The 18,872-nt window shown below is 46.4% G+C and overlaps 2 protein-coding genes and 3 non-coding genes across 5 annotated transcripts; all 5 read left to right on the forward strand.

Moving 5' to 3' along the window:
• Positions 1-5,085: 5,085 nt before the first annotated feature.
• On the forward strand, positions 5,086-7,648 carry LOC125536136 (transcription factor BHLH062-like). The gene is made up of 5 exons (XM_048699281.1): positions 5,086-5,246; positions 5,326-5,415; positions 5,936-6,051; positions 6,451-6,578; positions 7,013-7,648. Exons 2-5 carry the CDS (start codon positions 5,363-5,365, stop codon positions 7,478-7,480), a joined length of 765 nt encoding a protein of 254 aa, XP_048555238.1. The 5' UTR covers positions 5,086-5,246; positions 5,326-5,362; the 3' UTR covers positions 7,481-7,648.
• Positions 7,649-9,672: 2,024 nt separating this feature from the next.
• LOC125536138 (40S ribosomal protein S9-2) lies at positions 9,673-12,903 on the forward strand. The gene is made up of 3 exons (XM_048699282.1): positions 9,673-9,830; positions 10,370-10,751; positions 12,450-12,903. Exons 1-3 carry the CDS (start codon positions 9,803-9,805, stop codon positions 12,625-12,627), a joined length of 588 nt encoding a protein of 195 aa, XP_048555239.1. The 5' UTR covers positions 9,673-9,802; the 3' UTR covers positions 12,628-12,903.
• On the forward strand, positions 11,072-11,162 carry LOC125541939. Its single transcript, XR_007297733.1, has one exon. It is a non-coding gene; the product is annotated as a small nucleolar RNA Z161/Z228 (small nucleolar RNA).
• Positions 11,679-11,767, forward strand: LOC125541938. The gene has a single exon (XR_007297732.1). It is a non-coding gene; the product is annotated as a small nucleolar RNA Z161/Z228 (small nucleolar RNA).
• LOC125541940 lies at positions 12,004-12,086 on the forward strand. Its single transcript, XR_007297734.1, has one exon. It is a non-coding gene; the product is annotated as a small nucleolar RNA Z162 (small nucleolar RNA).
• Positions 12,904-18,872: the final 5,969 nt, after the last annotated feature.

Consider the following 18,872-nt stretch of genomic DNA (forward strand, 5'->3'; position numbering starts at 1 on the left):
CCTTAGTATTTCCTCGACCCCCTTTAACAGTACGGTGTTTCCTATGGCTCAAGAAAGAGAAAATTAAACTACGAAAACAAAAGTCTTCACGCTTCATGTTCCTCGAATGAATACCAAGTCTTCAAGGTCACACCAATTTCTTCACTTTCAAAGTCTTCAGAGATCCAAAGTCTTCAGTCGAAGAACTTCATTTTTGGACTCTAACTTGCATGATTTGAATGGAACTAACCCGGGCTAACGCTGTTTTTAGCAGAATTGCCATGGTGTTATTTATGTGCAGAAACAAAAGTTCTCGGAATGACCTAAAACTCCACGGAGCGTCTTTTTGGAAATAATAAAAAATACTGGCAAAAGATCAAGACCAGGGGGCCCACACCCTAGCCACGAGGGTGGGGGGCGCGCCCCTACCTCATGGGCCCCCTGGAGCTCCTCCGACCTCAACTCCAACTCTATATATTTGCTTTCGGGGAGAAAAAAATCAGAGAGAAGGATTCATCGCGTTTTACGATACGGAGCCGCCACCAAGCCCTAAAACCTCTCGGAAGGGCTGATCTGGAGTCCGTTCGGGGCTCCGGAGAGGGGAATCCATCGCCATCGTCATCATCAACCATCCTCCATCACCAATTTCATGATGCTCACTGCCGTGCGTGAGTAATTCCATCGTAGGCTTGCTGGACGGTGATGGGTTGGATGAGATTTATCATTTAAACGAGTTAGTTTTGTTAGGGTTTGATCCCTAGTATCCACTATGTTCTGAGATTGATGTTGCTATGACTTTGCTATGCTTAATGCTTGTCACTAGGGCCCGAGTGCCATGATTTCAGATCTGAACCTATTATGTTTTCATCAATATATGAGAGTTCTTGATCCTATCTCGCAAGTCTATAGTCACCTACTATGTGTTATGATCCGGCAACCCCGAAGTGACAATAATCGGGACCACTCCCGGTGATGACCGTAGTTTGAGGAGTTCATGTATTCACTATGTGTTAATGATTTGGCCCGGTACTCTATTAAAAGGAGGCCTTAATATCCCTTAGTTTCCAATAGGACCCCGCTGCCACGGGAGGGTAGGACAAAAGATGTCATGCAAGTTCTTTCCATAAGCACGTGTGACTATATTCAGAATACATGCCTACATTACATTGATGAATTGGAGCCAGTTCTGTGTCACCCTAGGTTATGACTGTTACATGATCGATCGCATCCAACATAATTCTCTATCACCGATCCATTGCCTACGAGCTTTTCATATATCGTTCTTCGCTTATTTACTTTTTAGTTGCTATTGTTATCATCACTATAAAACACCAAAAATATTACTTCTGCTACCGTTACCTTTTACCACCGTTACCACTACTATCATATTACTTTGCTACTAAACACTTTTGGCTCCCCTTGTGTCGAATCAATAAATTTGGGTTGAATACTCTACCCTCGAAAACTGTTGCAATCCCCTATACTTGTGGGTTATCATCCGCCCAAGGTGATATTTGGAACGCACCTTGGCGTGCTTCCAATATTTTGTTGCCAATTAGTCTTTCCCGGTGATCGCATCAAGAGAGATATCTTGTCATGTTAGGACAAGCGAAACATCCTCATCGTGCTTAAAGTTGCTTGCGTGAATTGCCTTCTTCTTCGAGCAGCCAACGACCTCCAATTGATCGAAATCAGTATCTTGGCCGGACTGATGATTAAAAAGCAAAAACAATGTGCCAGCTAAATCGACATCACGTGTCCCAGACTAATACATAATCGCATTAAGAAATGATTCTTCATTGAAGGCCAACCCTCCAAATTCATAAAATCTTCGCTATATCACACACATTGCGCATTTTCCAACTATTTTCCATGTTCACCTCACATTTAATCAAACAAAAACCGAATACAAGGAAAATGATTGATCTTTATACCTCATCACTGTATCTTGTGCGGCGTATGACTGGAAAGGTGACCCACTTTTGCCTCTGGAGCGAAGCGAGGTGGGGGAGGGTCGCGGGCACCTACTTTCCCCGTCTTCTTCCTCTACCCCTTTGGCACATGTGGGGGGATGCCGCCGCCTTCATGCAACATCATATGCATTGTCACCACTTTGCCAAACTCTTCAGCGGTAATGTGGACGAGGTGTTGGCCTAGGCGGAGGCGGCTGGCCGTCAAAGGCACATGAGCTTCCGGAGGAATGGAATCCTGCTCCAAAACAATGGAATCATACGCGAGGGTCGAGGTGCCATCCAAGCCGTCACCGACCATGACTAGGGAAGGTCGAAAGCGGTGCTATGACGTGGGAGTGGAGGCGGCACAAGCGGGAAGAGTAGCGGGAGGGGAAGATGTGATTTGCGTCAAGCCGTATTCTGGATGGAGCGCGCTCCAACCCTCCCCCTCAATGCCAAATATGGAGGCTCGCAGGCTCATCTTGGAGCGTGATTCAAACAGTATGATGATCGAGGGTGGAATGGCGACTCTGCTAGTGTCCTTTTCGATCAAAATCATCATAGTGGTGGTTATAATGGTGATTGACCGATATGGAGGCTCTACTAGAGTTGCTCTAAGCCCACCATAGCCCCTTGTAAAAAACTGAGAACAAATTATGTAGTACCAAAAGGCGCATTTTCTTGCATTGTATATTTCGTTCTATCTCTCGCTCTCTCCAGGTTTTTTTCCATTTTCAAGATTGAATAAGTGAAGTCATACTTTGGCGGTGCGGCGAGGAAATGAACATGGCTTGGAACTTCTAAAAAAGGTATCATTTGACGTGTTGGCAATGGTACGTGTATCAGAGTTTAGAGGGACCCGTGGATTCCTAGGGGACCTTTGTTTGGTTCTATCATGCTAAAAATGACGATGCAAACTTAATAGAGTCTCCGATTTTCTGGACATTAATGGAACTTGAAGAGTGGAATTATTGAACCAACACTTTATTGCCGTGGGTGTGTTGGCTATCCGTAAAATTCACACGTCCACTTATTAGCAAGAGATTTTATTGCTTGGCAGCCAGATTCCAGAGGTTGCTTCAGCGTCCGCAGTGCCTATAAGCTCGCAATGGAACAACATGAAGAGACCTTCTCGGTGGGGTTTTTTCTAGTTCTAATCCCAATGGTGATAGAAGTTTTTGGAACTTAATCTGGCGTGCCACAGTTCCACATCGCATGCGATCACATGCATGAAAAAGGTTGGGGCAGGTGCACTATCGACCATGCAATGTACATGGGCGTGACATATACCCTGGCAGGCCTCCTGCTTGTTGTGTGGCGCTGCTATTGATGACACATCTCATGCATTGCTTACATGTGACATGGCGGCTGCACTTTGAGATTCCACGGGCGAGATTTTGCCAATACCACCGAAGGAACATGTGGCGAATACAAGTCCGGAATGTCTGCTGCATCTGTTAGCCATGCAAGATAGCAGTGCTAGAGATATGATTCTGATGTTGCTATGGAGAGTGTGGAATCCTCCGAATGACCTTACACATGGAAAATCTATTCCGCCGACCGAAGTTTCAGGTGACTCTTTGAACAATTATTTGAACTCCATACGAGATGTGAAGGTCCCGAGTGTCGAGGAGATGTTAAAGGGCAAGACCCTTATGGATGCTCCCGTTCCGGTGCGGGTAGAGATACCGAAGCCGACTGAGCCATTTTGGTCTTTGCCTTCGCCCAGCTGGCTCGCCCTCTCAGTGGATGGCTCCTTCTCCTTGGAGGATGGGTCCGCTCGAGCGGGTAAGATCCTTCGTGAAAACAATGGTGGTGTTATCCCTGCAGCTCATCACGCGCTCTTCTTCAGGAACAATGCACTGGAGGCAGAAATGCTAGCAATGCAAGATGGAATGGCCTTGGCCATTCAATGCTCTAATCTCCCTATTTTGGTGCAGTCCGACTTGGTGGGCTCTGTCTCTCTCTTTATTGTCAAAATATCCCTTGTCAAATCGTCTTGTGGTCACTTGTTAGAGGAGATTAAGTTGCTCATGTTGAAGCATGAGTTTGTTTCAGTTAAGATAGCCCGCTACAAAATAGAGTTTCTCTCTGTCTTGATAATTAGGCTTGCATGGCTCTCAGTACCGCTTGTTGGTTATAGTGAGGACCGCCTTTTATTCTAGATCTTGTCTCAACGGACTGTAATCTGAGTGCTTTGGGATAAAATTCTTTTACCCTTGCAGAAAGAAAGTCATACTAAATTTCTTATGGTAATTCTACCGAGCGAACGTGCTCCAGTGATTCCGTGTGCACCCCTTGATTCAACAAGCGGTCGCACGCGTGCCATGATCACAACGATGCATGATATCATCAAAAATCGATCGCATTGCACATGCGGATGAGTCATGCAAAATTTGAAAGATCGAGAAATGGTTGGGATGGTTGGCAAGGGAGAACATGGAGTTTCTTAGCTCGGGTTCAGTAAAAAAAACATTAAAAAATATTTCAAGTGCTTGCAAAGCTTTATCATGGAATTACATCCGCGGAAGTCATGGCAAAAAATAAAATAATTGATGCTCCGAAGATGCTATTTTCAAAAGCATTTTGAAGCACTGATTTTATCTTTTTTGTCGGGACTTCCACAAATGTGATATGCCGATGAAAATTTGCAAGCACTCGAAACATTTATTGATGTTTGCCCACAAAAAAAAAATCAGAATTGTATTTTTTTTGATTTTACTGTTCATGCCAAGAGCATTTGAGCGTAGATTAGGACTTTCGTAGTAATTCCTTTCTGTTTTCTTTCTTTAACCTTCGGTATATAAAATTCGCACGGGATCACGAGGCCGGATGCCACCGGGCACGCGCGAGCCCGTGGCGGGATCCAGGTCGGACCGGATAAACTAGGCGCGGGGCCAGCGGCGCCACGCCGCCCACCCGCCGCTGGGTCCGGAGGCTCGTGCCCACCACGGCACCGCGCCCTCGCCCTCGCCCGCCACGGCGCCAAGGTGCGAAGTCCACGCAGCAGCACGCGCGGCCGAACGGTGCCGTCCACGCGCCCCGCCCCATCGCCATCCTCCTTTCCCCGCCCCACGGTTCGGCTACGCTACACGACGTCCCCAATCACACGGCGGGTCGCTTTCTCCCTCCGCCCCCGGCTTCTCCCCCCCGTTGGACGATCCGCCCGTCGTCCTCCCCCTACTTAGCTTCCCCTCCCCGTCTCTCCCCCTCTTCCTCCCCCCCTTCACCTCGAGCGATCACGGAGAGGAGAACCACAGGTAGACGAGCCCCTCGCGCCCCCAAATCCTCGGCCCTTCCCCGCTTCAATTGGAGGTAATCGTCGTGATTGATCGTTTTGGCGCTGGGTCGGGCCGTGTGGAGGAACTGACGGAACTCGTGCTTGGTTTTACAGTCGCAGGGGAGGTACCGGATCGAGCTTCCCGGTCGGCATGGTGCCCAGGGACATGGTGAATGCCCCCGCCGAGAGGCTGCACGACCAAGGGTGAGTTCTGGGGCCTGTAATTTTTTTTTCAGTCTCGGGGAGAGGAACAAGAAAATGAACTGGCCCGCAGATGGAATTCCAGAGCAAAAGGAATTCTAGAGCGATTTTTACCCTGTAGAATTGGTTCGAGCACCATCTTTTTCAATAAAGTCTTGGCGAGTGATATGGAAATACTGAAACCCACATGACTTCATATTCAACCTTGAAGTAGAGGAACCAAGCACTGGATTTTTGCCCTGAACAATCATTGTTTCTGAGATTATAAACTGCTTGCAAGTTGTAGCATCCATTCCATTGGTAATCACGTGGCCGCGGAAGAAGTAATTCGGTGTGGCTTCTTGTGTTTCTGATTTCGTGAGCTACAAATTTGATGTGTGCAATAGCGCTCACCGTGGTTGGTGCCTTATGATCCTGAAAACTCCTACCACTTCATGGTGAACCACCGCAAAGATAAAACTGCCCCGTACAATTCTGATACCACCTGACTGTGTTCTTCCACTGATGTTTGAATATTGTGCAGGTCTGTCGTGAACAGGAAGTGTGAGAAGGTGCCAAAGAAAATCCATAAGTCGGAGAGGGAGAAACGGAAGCGAGGCACGCAGAATGACCTCTTTAATGAGCTGGGAGCCATGCTAGGTATGTGTATATATATCTTACTAGTACAAAGCAGCAAGCTGCAACAACATGATTTCTGGTGCCACTACCACGTTTGGAAGTTTCTTTATATGAGCTTGTGGGGTGGTTATCTCTATGTAAAACTTAGCATGCTGGTAGAGCTCTTGGGTCATCCAAATGCTAGGCTGATTTTATTAGGATAATAAAGCAAGATCACAGATTCAACATCTAGCAAATAGCTTGTATTCACACAATAGCCTGAGTTTTGACCTTTCACTATGCAAGGCAAATTTACATCTGAGTGCATATATGTCACGACTTTCTCCCCATGTGTCTGATTAGTTTGTATCAAATCTACAGCCCCATCCTTTTGGATATGCATTAATACTTTCTAAAACAATGCAAACATCTCCTTTTCAGAACCAGACAGGCAGAACAACGGGAAGGCATGTGTATTGGGTGACACTACACGGATACTGAAGGATTTAGTTTCACAAGTGGAATCTCTTCGGAAGGAGAATAGCACACTGAAGAATGAATCTCACTATGTAAGACCTTTTGAATAGAGCAACTCTATTCAGCAATTTGATGATTTGTGTCTATTATATCATGGATATGAAAATGTTAGTACATATTCTTGTGCTGAGATTCCTTTAGAATAGGAAACCAATCCCATCCTTTAACATTTATGGCTTCATGCCCAGTAACATTATTTATGAACAAATAAGAACTACTCCCTCTGTTCCTAAATATAAGCCTTTTTAGAGATTCCAACACGGACTATGTATACGGAGCAAAATGAGTGAATCTACACTCTAAAATACGTCTATATATATACGTACATAGTCTGTATTGAAATTCTAAAAAGGCTTATATTTAGAAATGGAGGGAGTAATTTACACTATTATCACTGCTCAGATAATACACTTCCTCAGCACTTCATCACTGATGCATTTCCTACTTTCCTCATGATATGAAACAGGTTGTGTTGGAGAGAAATGAACTGCGTGATGACAACAGCATGCTTCGCAATGAAATCCTGGAGCTTCAGAACAAGCTTAGAATGCGTCTGCAGAGCAACCCTATTTGGAGCCAGGATACTACTACAAGATCAGCCGTTGCAGTACCTTATCCCACAAGCGGAGTGTTCCCAGTACAGCATTCGCCACATTCACCAGTCATCACCTCGACAGCACTTTCTCTGCATCCCGTAATCACTGAGCAATGCTATGCTGCCCCACCACGAGAGCTGCAGCTCTTCCCGGAAGCTTCATCTGCATCCACTGAAGACAGCGAACTGTCACAAGACCAGGGGATTTCCAATAGTGTGACGCGGCCCCAGGCACGGTACCCAACACCAGCGGTGATGTCACCAGTAAACGAATTCCCAATCCTTCCAAGGATGGGAGAAGAGCAACAATATAGTAGTGGCACTAGTGAGGAGGTTTAAGTACATAACACAATTTGCTTCACCGTTTGTGAAGTTTCCGTAGTGTGAGTGGAGTGTGTTTCTGTGCAACAGATACATACGCAGATGTGCATGTAAACTCCAATCTGTCTCCGAATCTTTATCTTAACGGGTTAAATAGGTGATAATAAAAACTGCTTTACCCCTGAATCTTGTATCTGATAACTGCACATGTATGGATTGCTCTTCAGCAAAAATCAGTCGAGATGATGATACCGTTGTTAGTCACCTGTGCATAAGTATATTTTCGAATCGACAGTCCGACCTTGTGATCAATTGGTGGTCGCTGCTTCAGTTCAGCAAGGTTAGATATCTTAGGAAGACACATCAATGGAGCTGCAGCCCGCTTCTTTCCTGTCCGTGACCATTTTCTGCCCTTGTGAATCCCTGATCTGTGCTATTTCATTCCAACGGCCTTCCATTGCGTATGCGTTCGACAGCAGAATGGTATCAGACGGATGGTAATTGCCCATGGCGTCCAACCGTGCCTGCACCATCCTCCCCAGCTCGACATTGCCATGAACTCTGCAGGCTGCAAGTAAAGTTCTCCATCCCATAGCGTCGCCATGGGACGACAAACTTCTTATAAGCTCATACGCTTCATCCAATCGCCCCGCCTTTCCGAGGAGATCGATGATGCAGCCATAGTGTTCGGTGTGAGGAGACATACCATATTTCCGGACCATGCTCTCGAGGTGCTTCTTCCCTTCAAACACTAACCCGCCATGGCTACAAGCATTGAGCACCGCAAGAAAGGTAACCTCGTTAGGAGTGACACCGACTTGCTGCATCGAGTGAAACAGGGATATCGCGGCATCTGACTGCCCATTAACCCCCAACCCCATGATCATCGCAGTCCATGCCATCACATCCCTGTCGCGCATTGCATAAAAGACTGCAATCGCCTCCTTGGGGTACCCACACTTGAAGTACATATCCACGAGCGATGTTCCTAGTGCAGTGTCAAGCTCAAGGCCAAGCTCCAGCGCAAGCTCATGGATGTGACGACCGGGTACGATTGCCCCCGATGCTCCACACGCAGAGAGCACACCCACAAGAGTCCCTGTGTTTGGTTTCAGTCCCTCCTGTCTCATCCTATCCACCAAGCCCATTGCCTCCTCAATTTGCCCCGCCTTTGCGCAACTATCCACCATGCAATTATACAGCACCAAGTCCCTCCTCGTCGCCTCTTCGAAGACCTTCTTTGCGCATCCAATATCCCCTTTCCTAGAATACATCCCCTCCATTGCTGCCGCCACCTTAACATCCTTGCAGAACCCTGTCTTGACGCTGAACCCATGCACTGACTCCCCTCGCCACCCGCACGCAACCAAGGCGACCACCGCCGTCGGACTGACATCCACACCACAGCACATCATAGCCCTGAACACCTCCACCGCCGCACTGATCTCTCCGGCTCTGGCATAGCTCCCGATCATCGTGTTCCACGACACGGTGTCCCTCTCAGGCATTTCATCGAACATCCTCCGCGCGTCCCCCATGCTCCCTATGCAGCAGTAGAAGTGGCACAGCACGTTCCCCAGGCCCACGACGCCGGAGAACCCGAACCGCAGCAGGAGCGCATGGACCTGCCGCCCGAGCGAGGCCGCCGCGTCGTCGCCGGAGTTCTTGGCGCAGAGCGCGACGAGCGGCTGGAAGGCGAACTCGTCCAGCGCGGGGAGGCGCGCGCGGGCGGAGGCGAGGACGGCGAGGGACGCGGAGGCGGCCGGGGAGAAGGAGGGCGAGGCGGAGAGCGCGCGGAGGAGGGCCGTGTGGTGGAAGAGGGTGGGGCACGGAATGGCGGCGAAGAGGGAGAGCGCGTAGGGCAGCGGCGCGAGCGGGGAGGCGAGCAGCCTGGCGGTCGGGAGCGCGTGGTGCGGGAAGAGCGAGACCTTGAGCATGGCTGCGTGGAGCTGGAGCAGGTGCGCCGGCCGCGTCGCCGACCTGAGCAGCGCCGTGATCGTGGTGACCAGCGGCTTCCCCGGCGACGGCCGCGGCATGGCTCGGCCGGGCGTGTTTTTTTTTTCTGAGTGCGCCCCGTTCGCTGCTTCGAGTTCACGGCCTTATTACGCGGGGTGGGCCGCATGGGTCTGCCTCGCCGTTAAAGGCCCACTAGGGCTTTCATAAGCAAAGAGGACCAAATACCAAAGTTCCAAAGCCCGGCCCATCAGACAGAACTAGGTTTAGCCCTCCCCTATATAATATCGCCTCGTCCTCTCGGCCGCCACTCTCCACCGATCCCCTCACCCCAGCACCGGCGGCGCACAGCTCGACGACCCGAGCGATCCTGCGGAGGCGGCAGCCATGGTGCACGTCAACTTCTACCGCAACTGTAAGCCCCCCTCCACGCACCCCCCCGTGTCGTCGTAATGTGCGCTGCATATGCTGAACGGCGTCACTCTCTCTGGGCCGATCCAAACTTGATTCGCTAGTTTCATGAGGCAGTGTCTGTTATAGGATCGCAAATGCTTAGTTTCGTCCCCGTTTCTGGTTTTGATCGGATGAAGTAGACGCTCTGTGCCCTGTGGCGAAGCAGATTTGTAGACTAGCCTGGTACGTAGCAGATTTGGTTGTAAAACGAGAGATTTTGGTTATGATCTGATAACTAATTGAAATATATTTTCTCAAACTTGAGATTTCTGTTATCTTGTGACACTTCACTCGGTTTAGTCTAATGCGGCTTCCAGGACGTGTAGTTTAGAATTTGATGTGAGATGCACGACTTGTGCTTTTAATACATAGTGTTCGTCTCCTGCTTAACGTTTACGTGTTTAAGCCATGTCATTTCCGCACGATATTTTACGTGCTTGTGTTGTATCTGATTGTTCTTGTTGGGTTCTACAAGTATCATACTATTTTGTTGTGGTGCAGATGGGAAGACCTTCAAGAAGCCAAGGCGTCCGTATGAGAAGGAGCGTCTTGACGCTGAGCTGAAGCTGGTTGGGGAGTACGGTCTGCGGGCCAAGCGTGAGCTCTACCGTGTGCAGTACGCCCTCAGCCGCATCCGAAATGCTGCCAGGGAGCTGCTCACCCTGGATGAGAAGAACCCCCGCCGTATCTTTGAGGGTGCAGCGCTCCTCCGCCGCATGAACCGCTACGGTCTTCTCACTGAGGAACAGAACAAGCTTGATTATGTGCTTGCCCTCACTGTTGACAACTTCCTCCAGCGCCGTCTCCAGACCATCGTCTTCAAGAATGGCATGGCCAAGTCAATCCATCATGCTCGTGTCCTTATCAGACAGCGCCACATCAGGTTAGCCATCCACACTCACCCATCTCTTCATGCATGTTGAAATTTACAGGGCTACTAGTTTATCCTGTCATGCAATATCATTCAGCACTCACCTGGGAATCATTTATCCACAATGAGATATGTACCTATGTTGTTGTAGCCAACAGTTTTGTGCTTCACTATAATATCATCATAGATCATATGCATAAGTTTGTTTGGATGCAGTTTGGTAATTTAGATGATAGTTTTCTATATTTGTGGCTGATATTATTATGCATTTTTTTGGCTTGTGGATCTATACTGATTGTATTACACATGACTTGTGCCTTTTCATTTTGGATGGGGCATATGATGAGAAACTGTATCCAAACTCATGACGGTCGTCTAAGATACTTTGTGTATAATGTTGCAATCATATTTTCTCTGATGTCCCTTGTTCTTGAAGTCTGGGGTATGCTATCTGTGATGGATCATTTTGTGTGACCCTGTTTTTTGTTGTATAGTTGCTTGTCTTGCTGTAATCATGTCCTTGTTTAATTGAGTTTTGCAATCTTAATCTGGAAAAATAATGCAATCTAAAAGTTTCTGAGTTTCATAATGCCTATTCAAATCTATTAAGTGAATTACATGCCTGGGTAACCTTGGCTTAAGATAGGTTTTTTTAGTTTTCTGAATTACCATTTGTTTATCTGAACTTGTAAATCCCATGTTGCTCTTAAAGGTTTGAACAACATGATTTTCCTTGTTTTTGTTTAATGATATTCATCAGTCTAGAACCGATCCTTGTAAACTGTAGTAGTGTCAGACCTCAAGATGGTGATTTAGATCATGCTTGGTTAGTTGTGAGGTTGCCTATTTCTGTTGGTTTATGTTAGGCAGTTTGTTTCCAGTTATTTTGCCAATATTTGTACATTTTTGGCTGGTCAATCTGTACTGATTGAAGGATACAGGACATATGATGAGAAACTTATGTCACTCACGACGGTCGTCTGAGACACTTTGTGTGTAATGTTGCAATCAAATATTCTCTGATGTCTTTGCTTTTGCAGCTTTGCAATCTTATTCTGGAAAATTATTTCAATCTGAAATTCTTAGTTTCAGAATCTCTATTCAAATTTATGAAGGTTGTAGGTCAAGTCTTCCATGGTTTATATGCTAATAGATCCTTTTTTGGGCAATCTTATTTTGAGTTGATTGATAAATGCTTAGGGAGTTAATTTTTCATATTAACTCTTTTGTAGTTATGTAAAAATATCTAACAGTGCATGTTTTTTATGGCACAATGAGGAGTTAATATATCTCTACCGAGGTTGGAAGACCAATGACTCTTTATGTCCTTTTCATTCTGAGTGCCCTATTTTGCTGCAAACCTCTTTATTTTGATTGATATATGCTGTTTTCTTCTTGGTCTTTGTCTACCAGCCTTTTCATTTTCTTCGCTGAACAGTTGGCTTTTGTGAATGAACATGTCTGGGTAACCTTGGCCTAAATTTTGTTTATTGGTTTTCTGAATTTCCATTTGTTGTTAAACTTCTAGCTCACTTGTCTTCAAGGTTTGAACAACATAATTTCCTTGTTGTACTTTGAACATTTTCATCACTCTAGTGTTGTCTTTACTGTAGATGTGAGACTTATCATATATAATGATCAGCACTTGTTGTTTCTTTAGTGCTGTTTTTATCCTTTGATGATCTTACTGTTGTATATGTTCCTTCACAGGGTTGGAAAGCAGCTTGTCAACATTCCTTCTTTCATGGTGAGGGTGGACACTGAGAAGCACGTTGACTTCTCTCTCACCAGCCCCCTGGGTGGTGGCCAACCTGGAAGAGTGAAGCGGAAGAACCAGAAGAAGGCCTCAGGTGGTGGTGGTGATGACGGCGAGGAGGAGGAAGACTAAGCGCTCAGCCTCACCCGCATAACTTTTGTTGCAGAAATGTTGAGATTGCCTTGTGGAACTCGGAAATGATTCAAACTTTCCTTAGAAACTTAGTGGTGTAGAGCTTTCGTTGCTTCAGAATCTTTTGGCTGTCGGTTCTAAAATTAAACTTATGTGTGTCGGTTTTGCTTGGTTAGTGACCACCGGGCAGAAGTGAACTCTTGAGGCTGCTTCGTTTTTTGTGAACCAAACGTATCTTGTTTATCGATTTGACAAGCCTGGTTCTGAGTTATTTTACTCTGCATGAAGTGTTACTGTTGTCCTTACTATTTTTCTCTTTTGTCTGATCGGTTAGGCTGGTGACAATTTCGAGTGTGTCGACCGAATGATACTCTTTCCCTGTCTATAATTACAATTGTAGTATTAGTAACTAATCGGAATGGGAATGAGAAATTTGTAGAAATGCCGTAATTTTATCGAGAAACATCACCTTCTTTGGATATCAGCCGAAACATTCCTATGATACATTCTTTGGATATTTGGGATACAACCTTAGTGATTCTTACCTCAGCAGCCCCGTTAGCTGATTGCCGATTCCAGCTTACCTCGTGTCATTCCTTGCTAGCCAAAGAGCGTATAAACCCTGGATTATCATCGACCTCTTCCTCCGTGGCTTCTGCGGATCATGGCATCATCCATCTCACTCTGAGAGCCTGCTGAAACAGGTGGCACCATCCCCGGAGCTCCCAATTCCGAGCACAAATATCTCCAAAAAGGTATCGAGTGAGGACATTGCCCAAAACCTGTGATATAATGTCTCTCCCTACCACATGTGGCGCAATACACACCCGCCTTGATCTGTCGACGACGAAGCTCACCCCCAACAGCGAGGCCATTGCGCATTAGCGGCCATGTATGTATTCTTCTTTTTCTTTATTTGGTCTATCCCATGGTGCAAGCCATCCTTTGTGGTTGACAACGGTCGAAAAAGGTTTCTGTCATCCGGTCTCATGCGATTCTTTGTCATGGGCAATTGGGCAGGTTATCAGAATTGCTATTCTATTATATGATTTTACGACTTTACAATCCATACTAACTTTTTTGATTCTACGATTTTGGTTAGTAGAATTTACGTTTTTATGATTCTGATAGTTAAGATTGTATAATTTGTGATTCTACCATCAGAGCTTTGATCCGATTCAGAATTACAATTATGACAACCTTGGTTGACTTAACTGTGCACCGTCCTAAAAATAATAATTAGAAAACATAATCGCCTTCGACATCGACCTTACCAACAGAGGGCAAAAAGGGCCTCCCTTTCGATTTGGAAAGAGCACCCCGAGAATAATATTGAGCCGTTCTTCAAATTCAAAGGTGAATGCCGATGCAACAATATAGGATTAACGAAGAACCTCTAAGCAAGTTTGCGTTCACCACAAAACGTCATATCTGATTTGGCCAAACATAGATCCACAATTGTTTTCCCTTTCATCTCCATGACCCTAAAAGAGGTGAGGAACAAGGCCATCATAAGCCCGATCCAGCCGTACGCCAAGTTTACTAGGGGTCCCATCGGGTCCACCACTTGCAATCACATATTTCTCCATAGAAAATAACTGAGCTAAGGGGCGTGCGCCTTGAAACACCGCTAGAGAGCGCCGGAGTGAAACCCCACAACAACATAGCGCCACAAATAGTGAGGCCATCGGAGGAGGAAGGGAGGGGTGCCGGAGCACCCTCAACGACTCCCAAGGAGGAGAGATAAAGGGAAGGGGAATAAGCCTACTTTCCTGTTTCCGAACCTATCATCGCTTATTACTTGCCTTGTTTCTACAATAATCATTGCTTAACTCATGTTAGATGATAGATTAGAGCATGGTCAATAATGTAGCCGGTTGGTGGCTATAGAGAGGGAACTGGATCCTCTAACATTAAGAAGGAAAGTTAGAGAAGCTACAATTAGATGCCAAGCCATGTAAAGTTTTTATGAAAAAATATTCATAGAATAGGTTCGCTCTTAGATAGGCTCCAAGTACTCCCTCCGGTCCTTTTTAGTTCGCACATAAAATTTGACTGAAGTCAAGCCTCATAAAGTTTGACCAACTTTATAGAAAAAAGTACTAACATTCATAATCTGAAATCAATATTAATAGATGTGTCATGATTTAAAGTTTCATATTGTATAATTTTAGCATGTCAGATGTTGATATTTTTTCATATAAGTACGGTCAAATTTTGTGAATTTCGACTTCAAAGAATTCTAATATGCAGAGTAAAAAGGACTGGAGGGAGTATTTAGTATTTTCATGAACAATGCATAAGATTGGAAGTGAACTACATGCATACTACTTTTTCCCGATCCATGTGCCATAGCAGAGAATAAGAGGCCACTCCAGACTCTATCATTTCTTCTCAGTCTTCCAAATAAGATTTTATGGAATGAAAAGTCTTGTAGCCTACTGATTAGGCTTTATTAGACTTGCTTTTAGAGCATGGTTAATAGTATAATCAAACTGCTGGCTATATGATCTTGTCACATCATCTATAGTCGAGCTTATAGCCGGCAAGTACAATAATTACGTGTAAATATGTACTACTTTATTGATACATGGTCTACCTCTCACTCTCATAAAGAATCTAGGAGCACATGCTACAACCGGTTATTAATAAGTAGTTCGCTTCTCTTCTCTCTCTTCTTCTCTCGCCTTTATCTCATAAAAAATATATTTAAAGTCTTACAGCCCGCCTACATCATCTTATTGTACTTGCTCTTATCACATTTATCAATCATACACATACTAAGAGCATCTACAGCCAGACTTGGCAAATCTGACCCCTCAAACACCTATGGATGCACCCGGGCGCGTCCGCAGACAGTGACCGATCACGCCTCAAATAACCCATTACACAACCGGATACCTTAAATTAGGAACCTCAAATCCATACTATTACATGCAACACAAACCTAATCTTAAGCGAAGCCCGTCCAACTCCGCCGCTCCCATGTCCGGCGGCTGGCTGCGCTCCCCAGAGTGTTTGTCCGTTCGTCGGCGAGTAGAGTAGGACGTGGGGCAGAAGCCGACTCACGAAACTCAATGTGTCACCGTATCCCATGCTCTACACTTTCTCGTCGGAGCCCGGAACCCTGACGCTGTCAGTGGACGACAGATCGATGATGGACCCGTCCTAGGGTGAGCCGACGACACCCCCATGATGCAGTTGCAGCACCCGGACTGGTGCACAGCATGGGACACCGAAGAATGCGACTTCGCCACGCCAACGTCCACTGCTGCCTCGCACGGCGGGCACGTCGTGCCATGTTTGCGTCAGACGACGCCCATGGTGCGTCATGCTGCTCAGCCCTCCAACGGAGGGGCGCGTCCGCCACTGCTTTCGGACACCAGACGGACCGCACCGCCTCCGATGAGGCAACGATGCCACATGCCACGGCGGATCCATGCGTCATTTGGGCGGACGCAATGGATTCCCGACAGAAGGAGTCCGAGATCTGCCGTCAGGCGGCCTCCTCACGGGAGCGGCAGCGGAGCGCAAGGCGGACGGTCATCTCCTCCTCGGGGCCACGTGGGATGAGCTTAGACTCGACGGATCTGGAGGTGTTGGGCTCGGATCCGCTGGCTGCCATGCCGAAGCAGTCCGGAGGGCGCCGGATAGGAGCTTCGATGGCGGATGGGAGTGGAATAAAGTGGCTAGTGTTTGGTTCTGGAAGTGGGTGAAGAGGAATATACATGGGGCTGGGTGGGTTAGCGTGGACCGGGTCGAATGTGACGAACGCCCACATATCCATCTCAGATTTGGGCTGGATATGAGGGTTAGCCTGGACATTTGAGCCCCGTTTGAAGCTTCCGTCTGAGTTGGCTTTTTGTGATCGATCACTAACTGGATTGTCTGTTTGGACGTATAAGACAGGTTTGAGGCGTCTAGCTGTATATGCTCTGAGCAGTGAGCTACGTAGTGCATAGTTACCATATAAATAATAAAAAATCAAGGAGTTTGGTTTAGTTAATTAGCTCGTGGTTTGCGTGGATAAGGACATGTTTCGCTTGAATCCACTGCACAGCCTGAACAGATTCGCTACGAGGGTCACGCCTTTCGATGGAAAGTGGAAGAAATATTGTTTGTTGCAGAAAGTGATCTTTTATTTTGTTATTATGCAGGAACAATAATGACAGTGCCAAAAAAAATCTAAGAGCATTTGGCTAACGTAGATTCCTTGCAAAAATAAAACTCGCAAATATAATTTTTTTAACACAGTATCGACATAGACGCTTATATATGCACGCATACACTTATTCTTATTATAACACACATTTTACTCCTATGAGCACCTTCAAAAAACCGAGTCGGCATATTATCTTGAGATTGAGGAAGTCACTAAAGGCGCCTTGTAGTCAATGGGAATTTTTCCTCACACTAAATGTGCATAGCTGAAAGTACTGAAATAAATTCAAGAATAAATGTGAGCACCAGGCCATGAACTTTGATGGGTTGGGAATACCACTGCCACCTAAGGGCATATCCAATAGCAATCCGTAAATTTCCTCCCCTCATCCGTCCGCGGACATGGATGCGAGAGGCCGCCGTCCAACCGTAGCCGCATACACCCGGTTTTCCTTATCTTTTTAAATGCACACGATCAAATAGCCGCATACATAGGGTACATACGTTCAAGTAGCCGCATGCAGTAGTACTTCAAAATTTAAAAAGTTCAAATATTACATCCCAACATTGTTTTCCCCTTTAACCGCCCATTGATACTCAATCAGATTTTCGTTCAGCTGCTCGCGAGTTCGTCAATGCCGAATTTGTTGATGCATTTAAATAAACTCTTTAGATATGGCCGGATTCTGGTCTGGAAGTTGGATAGGATCACCCATGTTCTTAAATTCTAGTGCCGCGGCATCATCGCCACCCTCATCCTCAACGAACATGTTGTGCATGATCACAGAACATGTCATGACCTCCCACAAGGCCTCCGGGTCCCATTGTTTAGCAGGTCCACGAACAATCGCAAAATGGACTTGCAGAACTCCAAATGCTCTCTCGGCATCCTTTCTAGCTGCTTCTTGTGTTTGGGAAAAATGAACCTTTTTCTGGCCAACTAGGTTAGAGATGGTACTGACAAAAGTAGCCCACGGTGGGTAGATACAATCAACCAGATAGTATCCCATATTGTACTCATGCTCATTGAAAATATAGTAGCAAGGAAGAGCTTTTCCTTCAATCAGCCTCGCGAACAACGATGATCACTGCAGCACATTGATGTTATTGTTCGACCTGGAATGCCAAAGAAAGCGTGCCAAATCCAAAGATTTTGTGATGGAACTGCTTCAAGAATTATGGTGGGCTTCTTAACACGACCCTGATATTTCCCTTGTAAAGCCTTCAGATAGTTCTTCCATTTTCAATGCATGCAGTCAAGAGATACAAGCAAACCTGGCCACCCTCCTGCTTCTCAGATTGCAAAGAGCCTCTCGATGTCTTCCAGAGGTTGATAGAGGCGAGGGTGTCCCGATCTTTCGATGAGATGATAACTATCGATTTGGTGGAGACGACTTTGACGATCCGACTACAAACGTGCAAGACATCGCGCCTTAGCAATCGCTAAATGATACGTCCCTAACGTATCTACTTTTCCAAACACTGTTGCCCTTGTTTTGGACTCTAACTTGCATGATTTGAATGGAACTAACCCGGACTGACGCTGTTTTTAGCAGAATTACCATGGTGTTATTTATGTGCAGGAGCAAACGTTCTCGGAATGACCTGAAACTTCACGGAGCCACTTTTTAGAAAATAAGAAAAATACCTGCAAAAGATGAAGCCAGGGGCCCACCACCTTGCCACGAGGGTGGAGGGGCGCGCCTGCCCCCTAGGGCGCGCCCCCTACCTCGTGGGCCCCCTGTTGCGTCTCCGACTCCAACTCCAACTCCATATATTGAGTTTCGGGGAGAAAAAAATCAGAGAGAAGAAATCATCGCATTTTACGATACGGAGCCGTCGCCAAGCCCTAAAACCTCTCGGGAGGGCTGATCTGGAGTCCGTTCGGGGCTCCGAAGAGGGGAATCCGTCGCCATCGTCATCATCAACCATCCTCCATCACCAATTTCATGATGCTCACCGCCGTGCGTGAGTAATTCCATCGTAGACTTGCTGGACGGTGATGGGTTGGATGGGATCTATCATGTAATCGAGTTAGTTTTGTTAGGATTTGATCCCTAGTATCCACTATGTTCTGAGATTGA

Source organism: Triticum urartu, chromosome 2 (genome assembly GCF_003073215.2).
Source record: "Triticum urartu cultivar G1812 chromosome 2, Tu2.1, whole genome shotgun sequence".
Lineage (NCBI taxonomy): Eukaryota > Viridiplantae > Streptophyta > Magnoliopsida > Poales > Poaceae > Triticum > Triticum urartu.

Bases quoted from the DNA above. Each gene is read 5' to 3' on its own strand.
- LOC125536136 (XM_048699281.1), top strand. From the start codon at position 5,363: ATGGTGCCCAGGGACATGGTGAATGCCCCCGCCGAGAGGCTGCACGAC. The intron at 5,416-5,935 runs GTGAGTTCTGGG...AATATTGTGCAG, and splicing joins GAGAGGCTGCACGACCAAGG to GTCTGTCGTGAACAGGAAGT. The intron at 6,052-6,450 runs GTATGTGTATAT...TCTCCTTTTCAG, and splicing joins TGAGCTGGGAGCCATGCTAG to AACCAGACAGGCAGAACAAC.
- LOC125536138 (XM_048699282.1), top strand. From the start codon at position 9,803: ATGGTGCACGTCAACTTCTACCGCAACT. The intron at 9,831-10,369 runs GTAAGCCCCCCT...GTTGTGGTGCAG, and splicing joins CGTCAACTTCTACCGCAACT to ATGGGAAGACCTTCAAGAAG. The intron at 10,752-12,449 runs GTTAGCCATCCA...GTTCCTTCACAG, and splicing joins ATCAGACAGCGCCACATCAG to GGTTGGAAAGCAGCTTGTCA.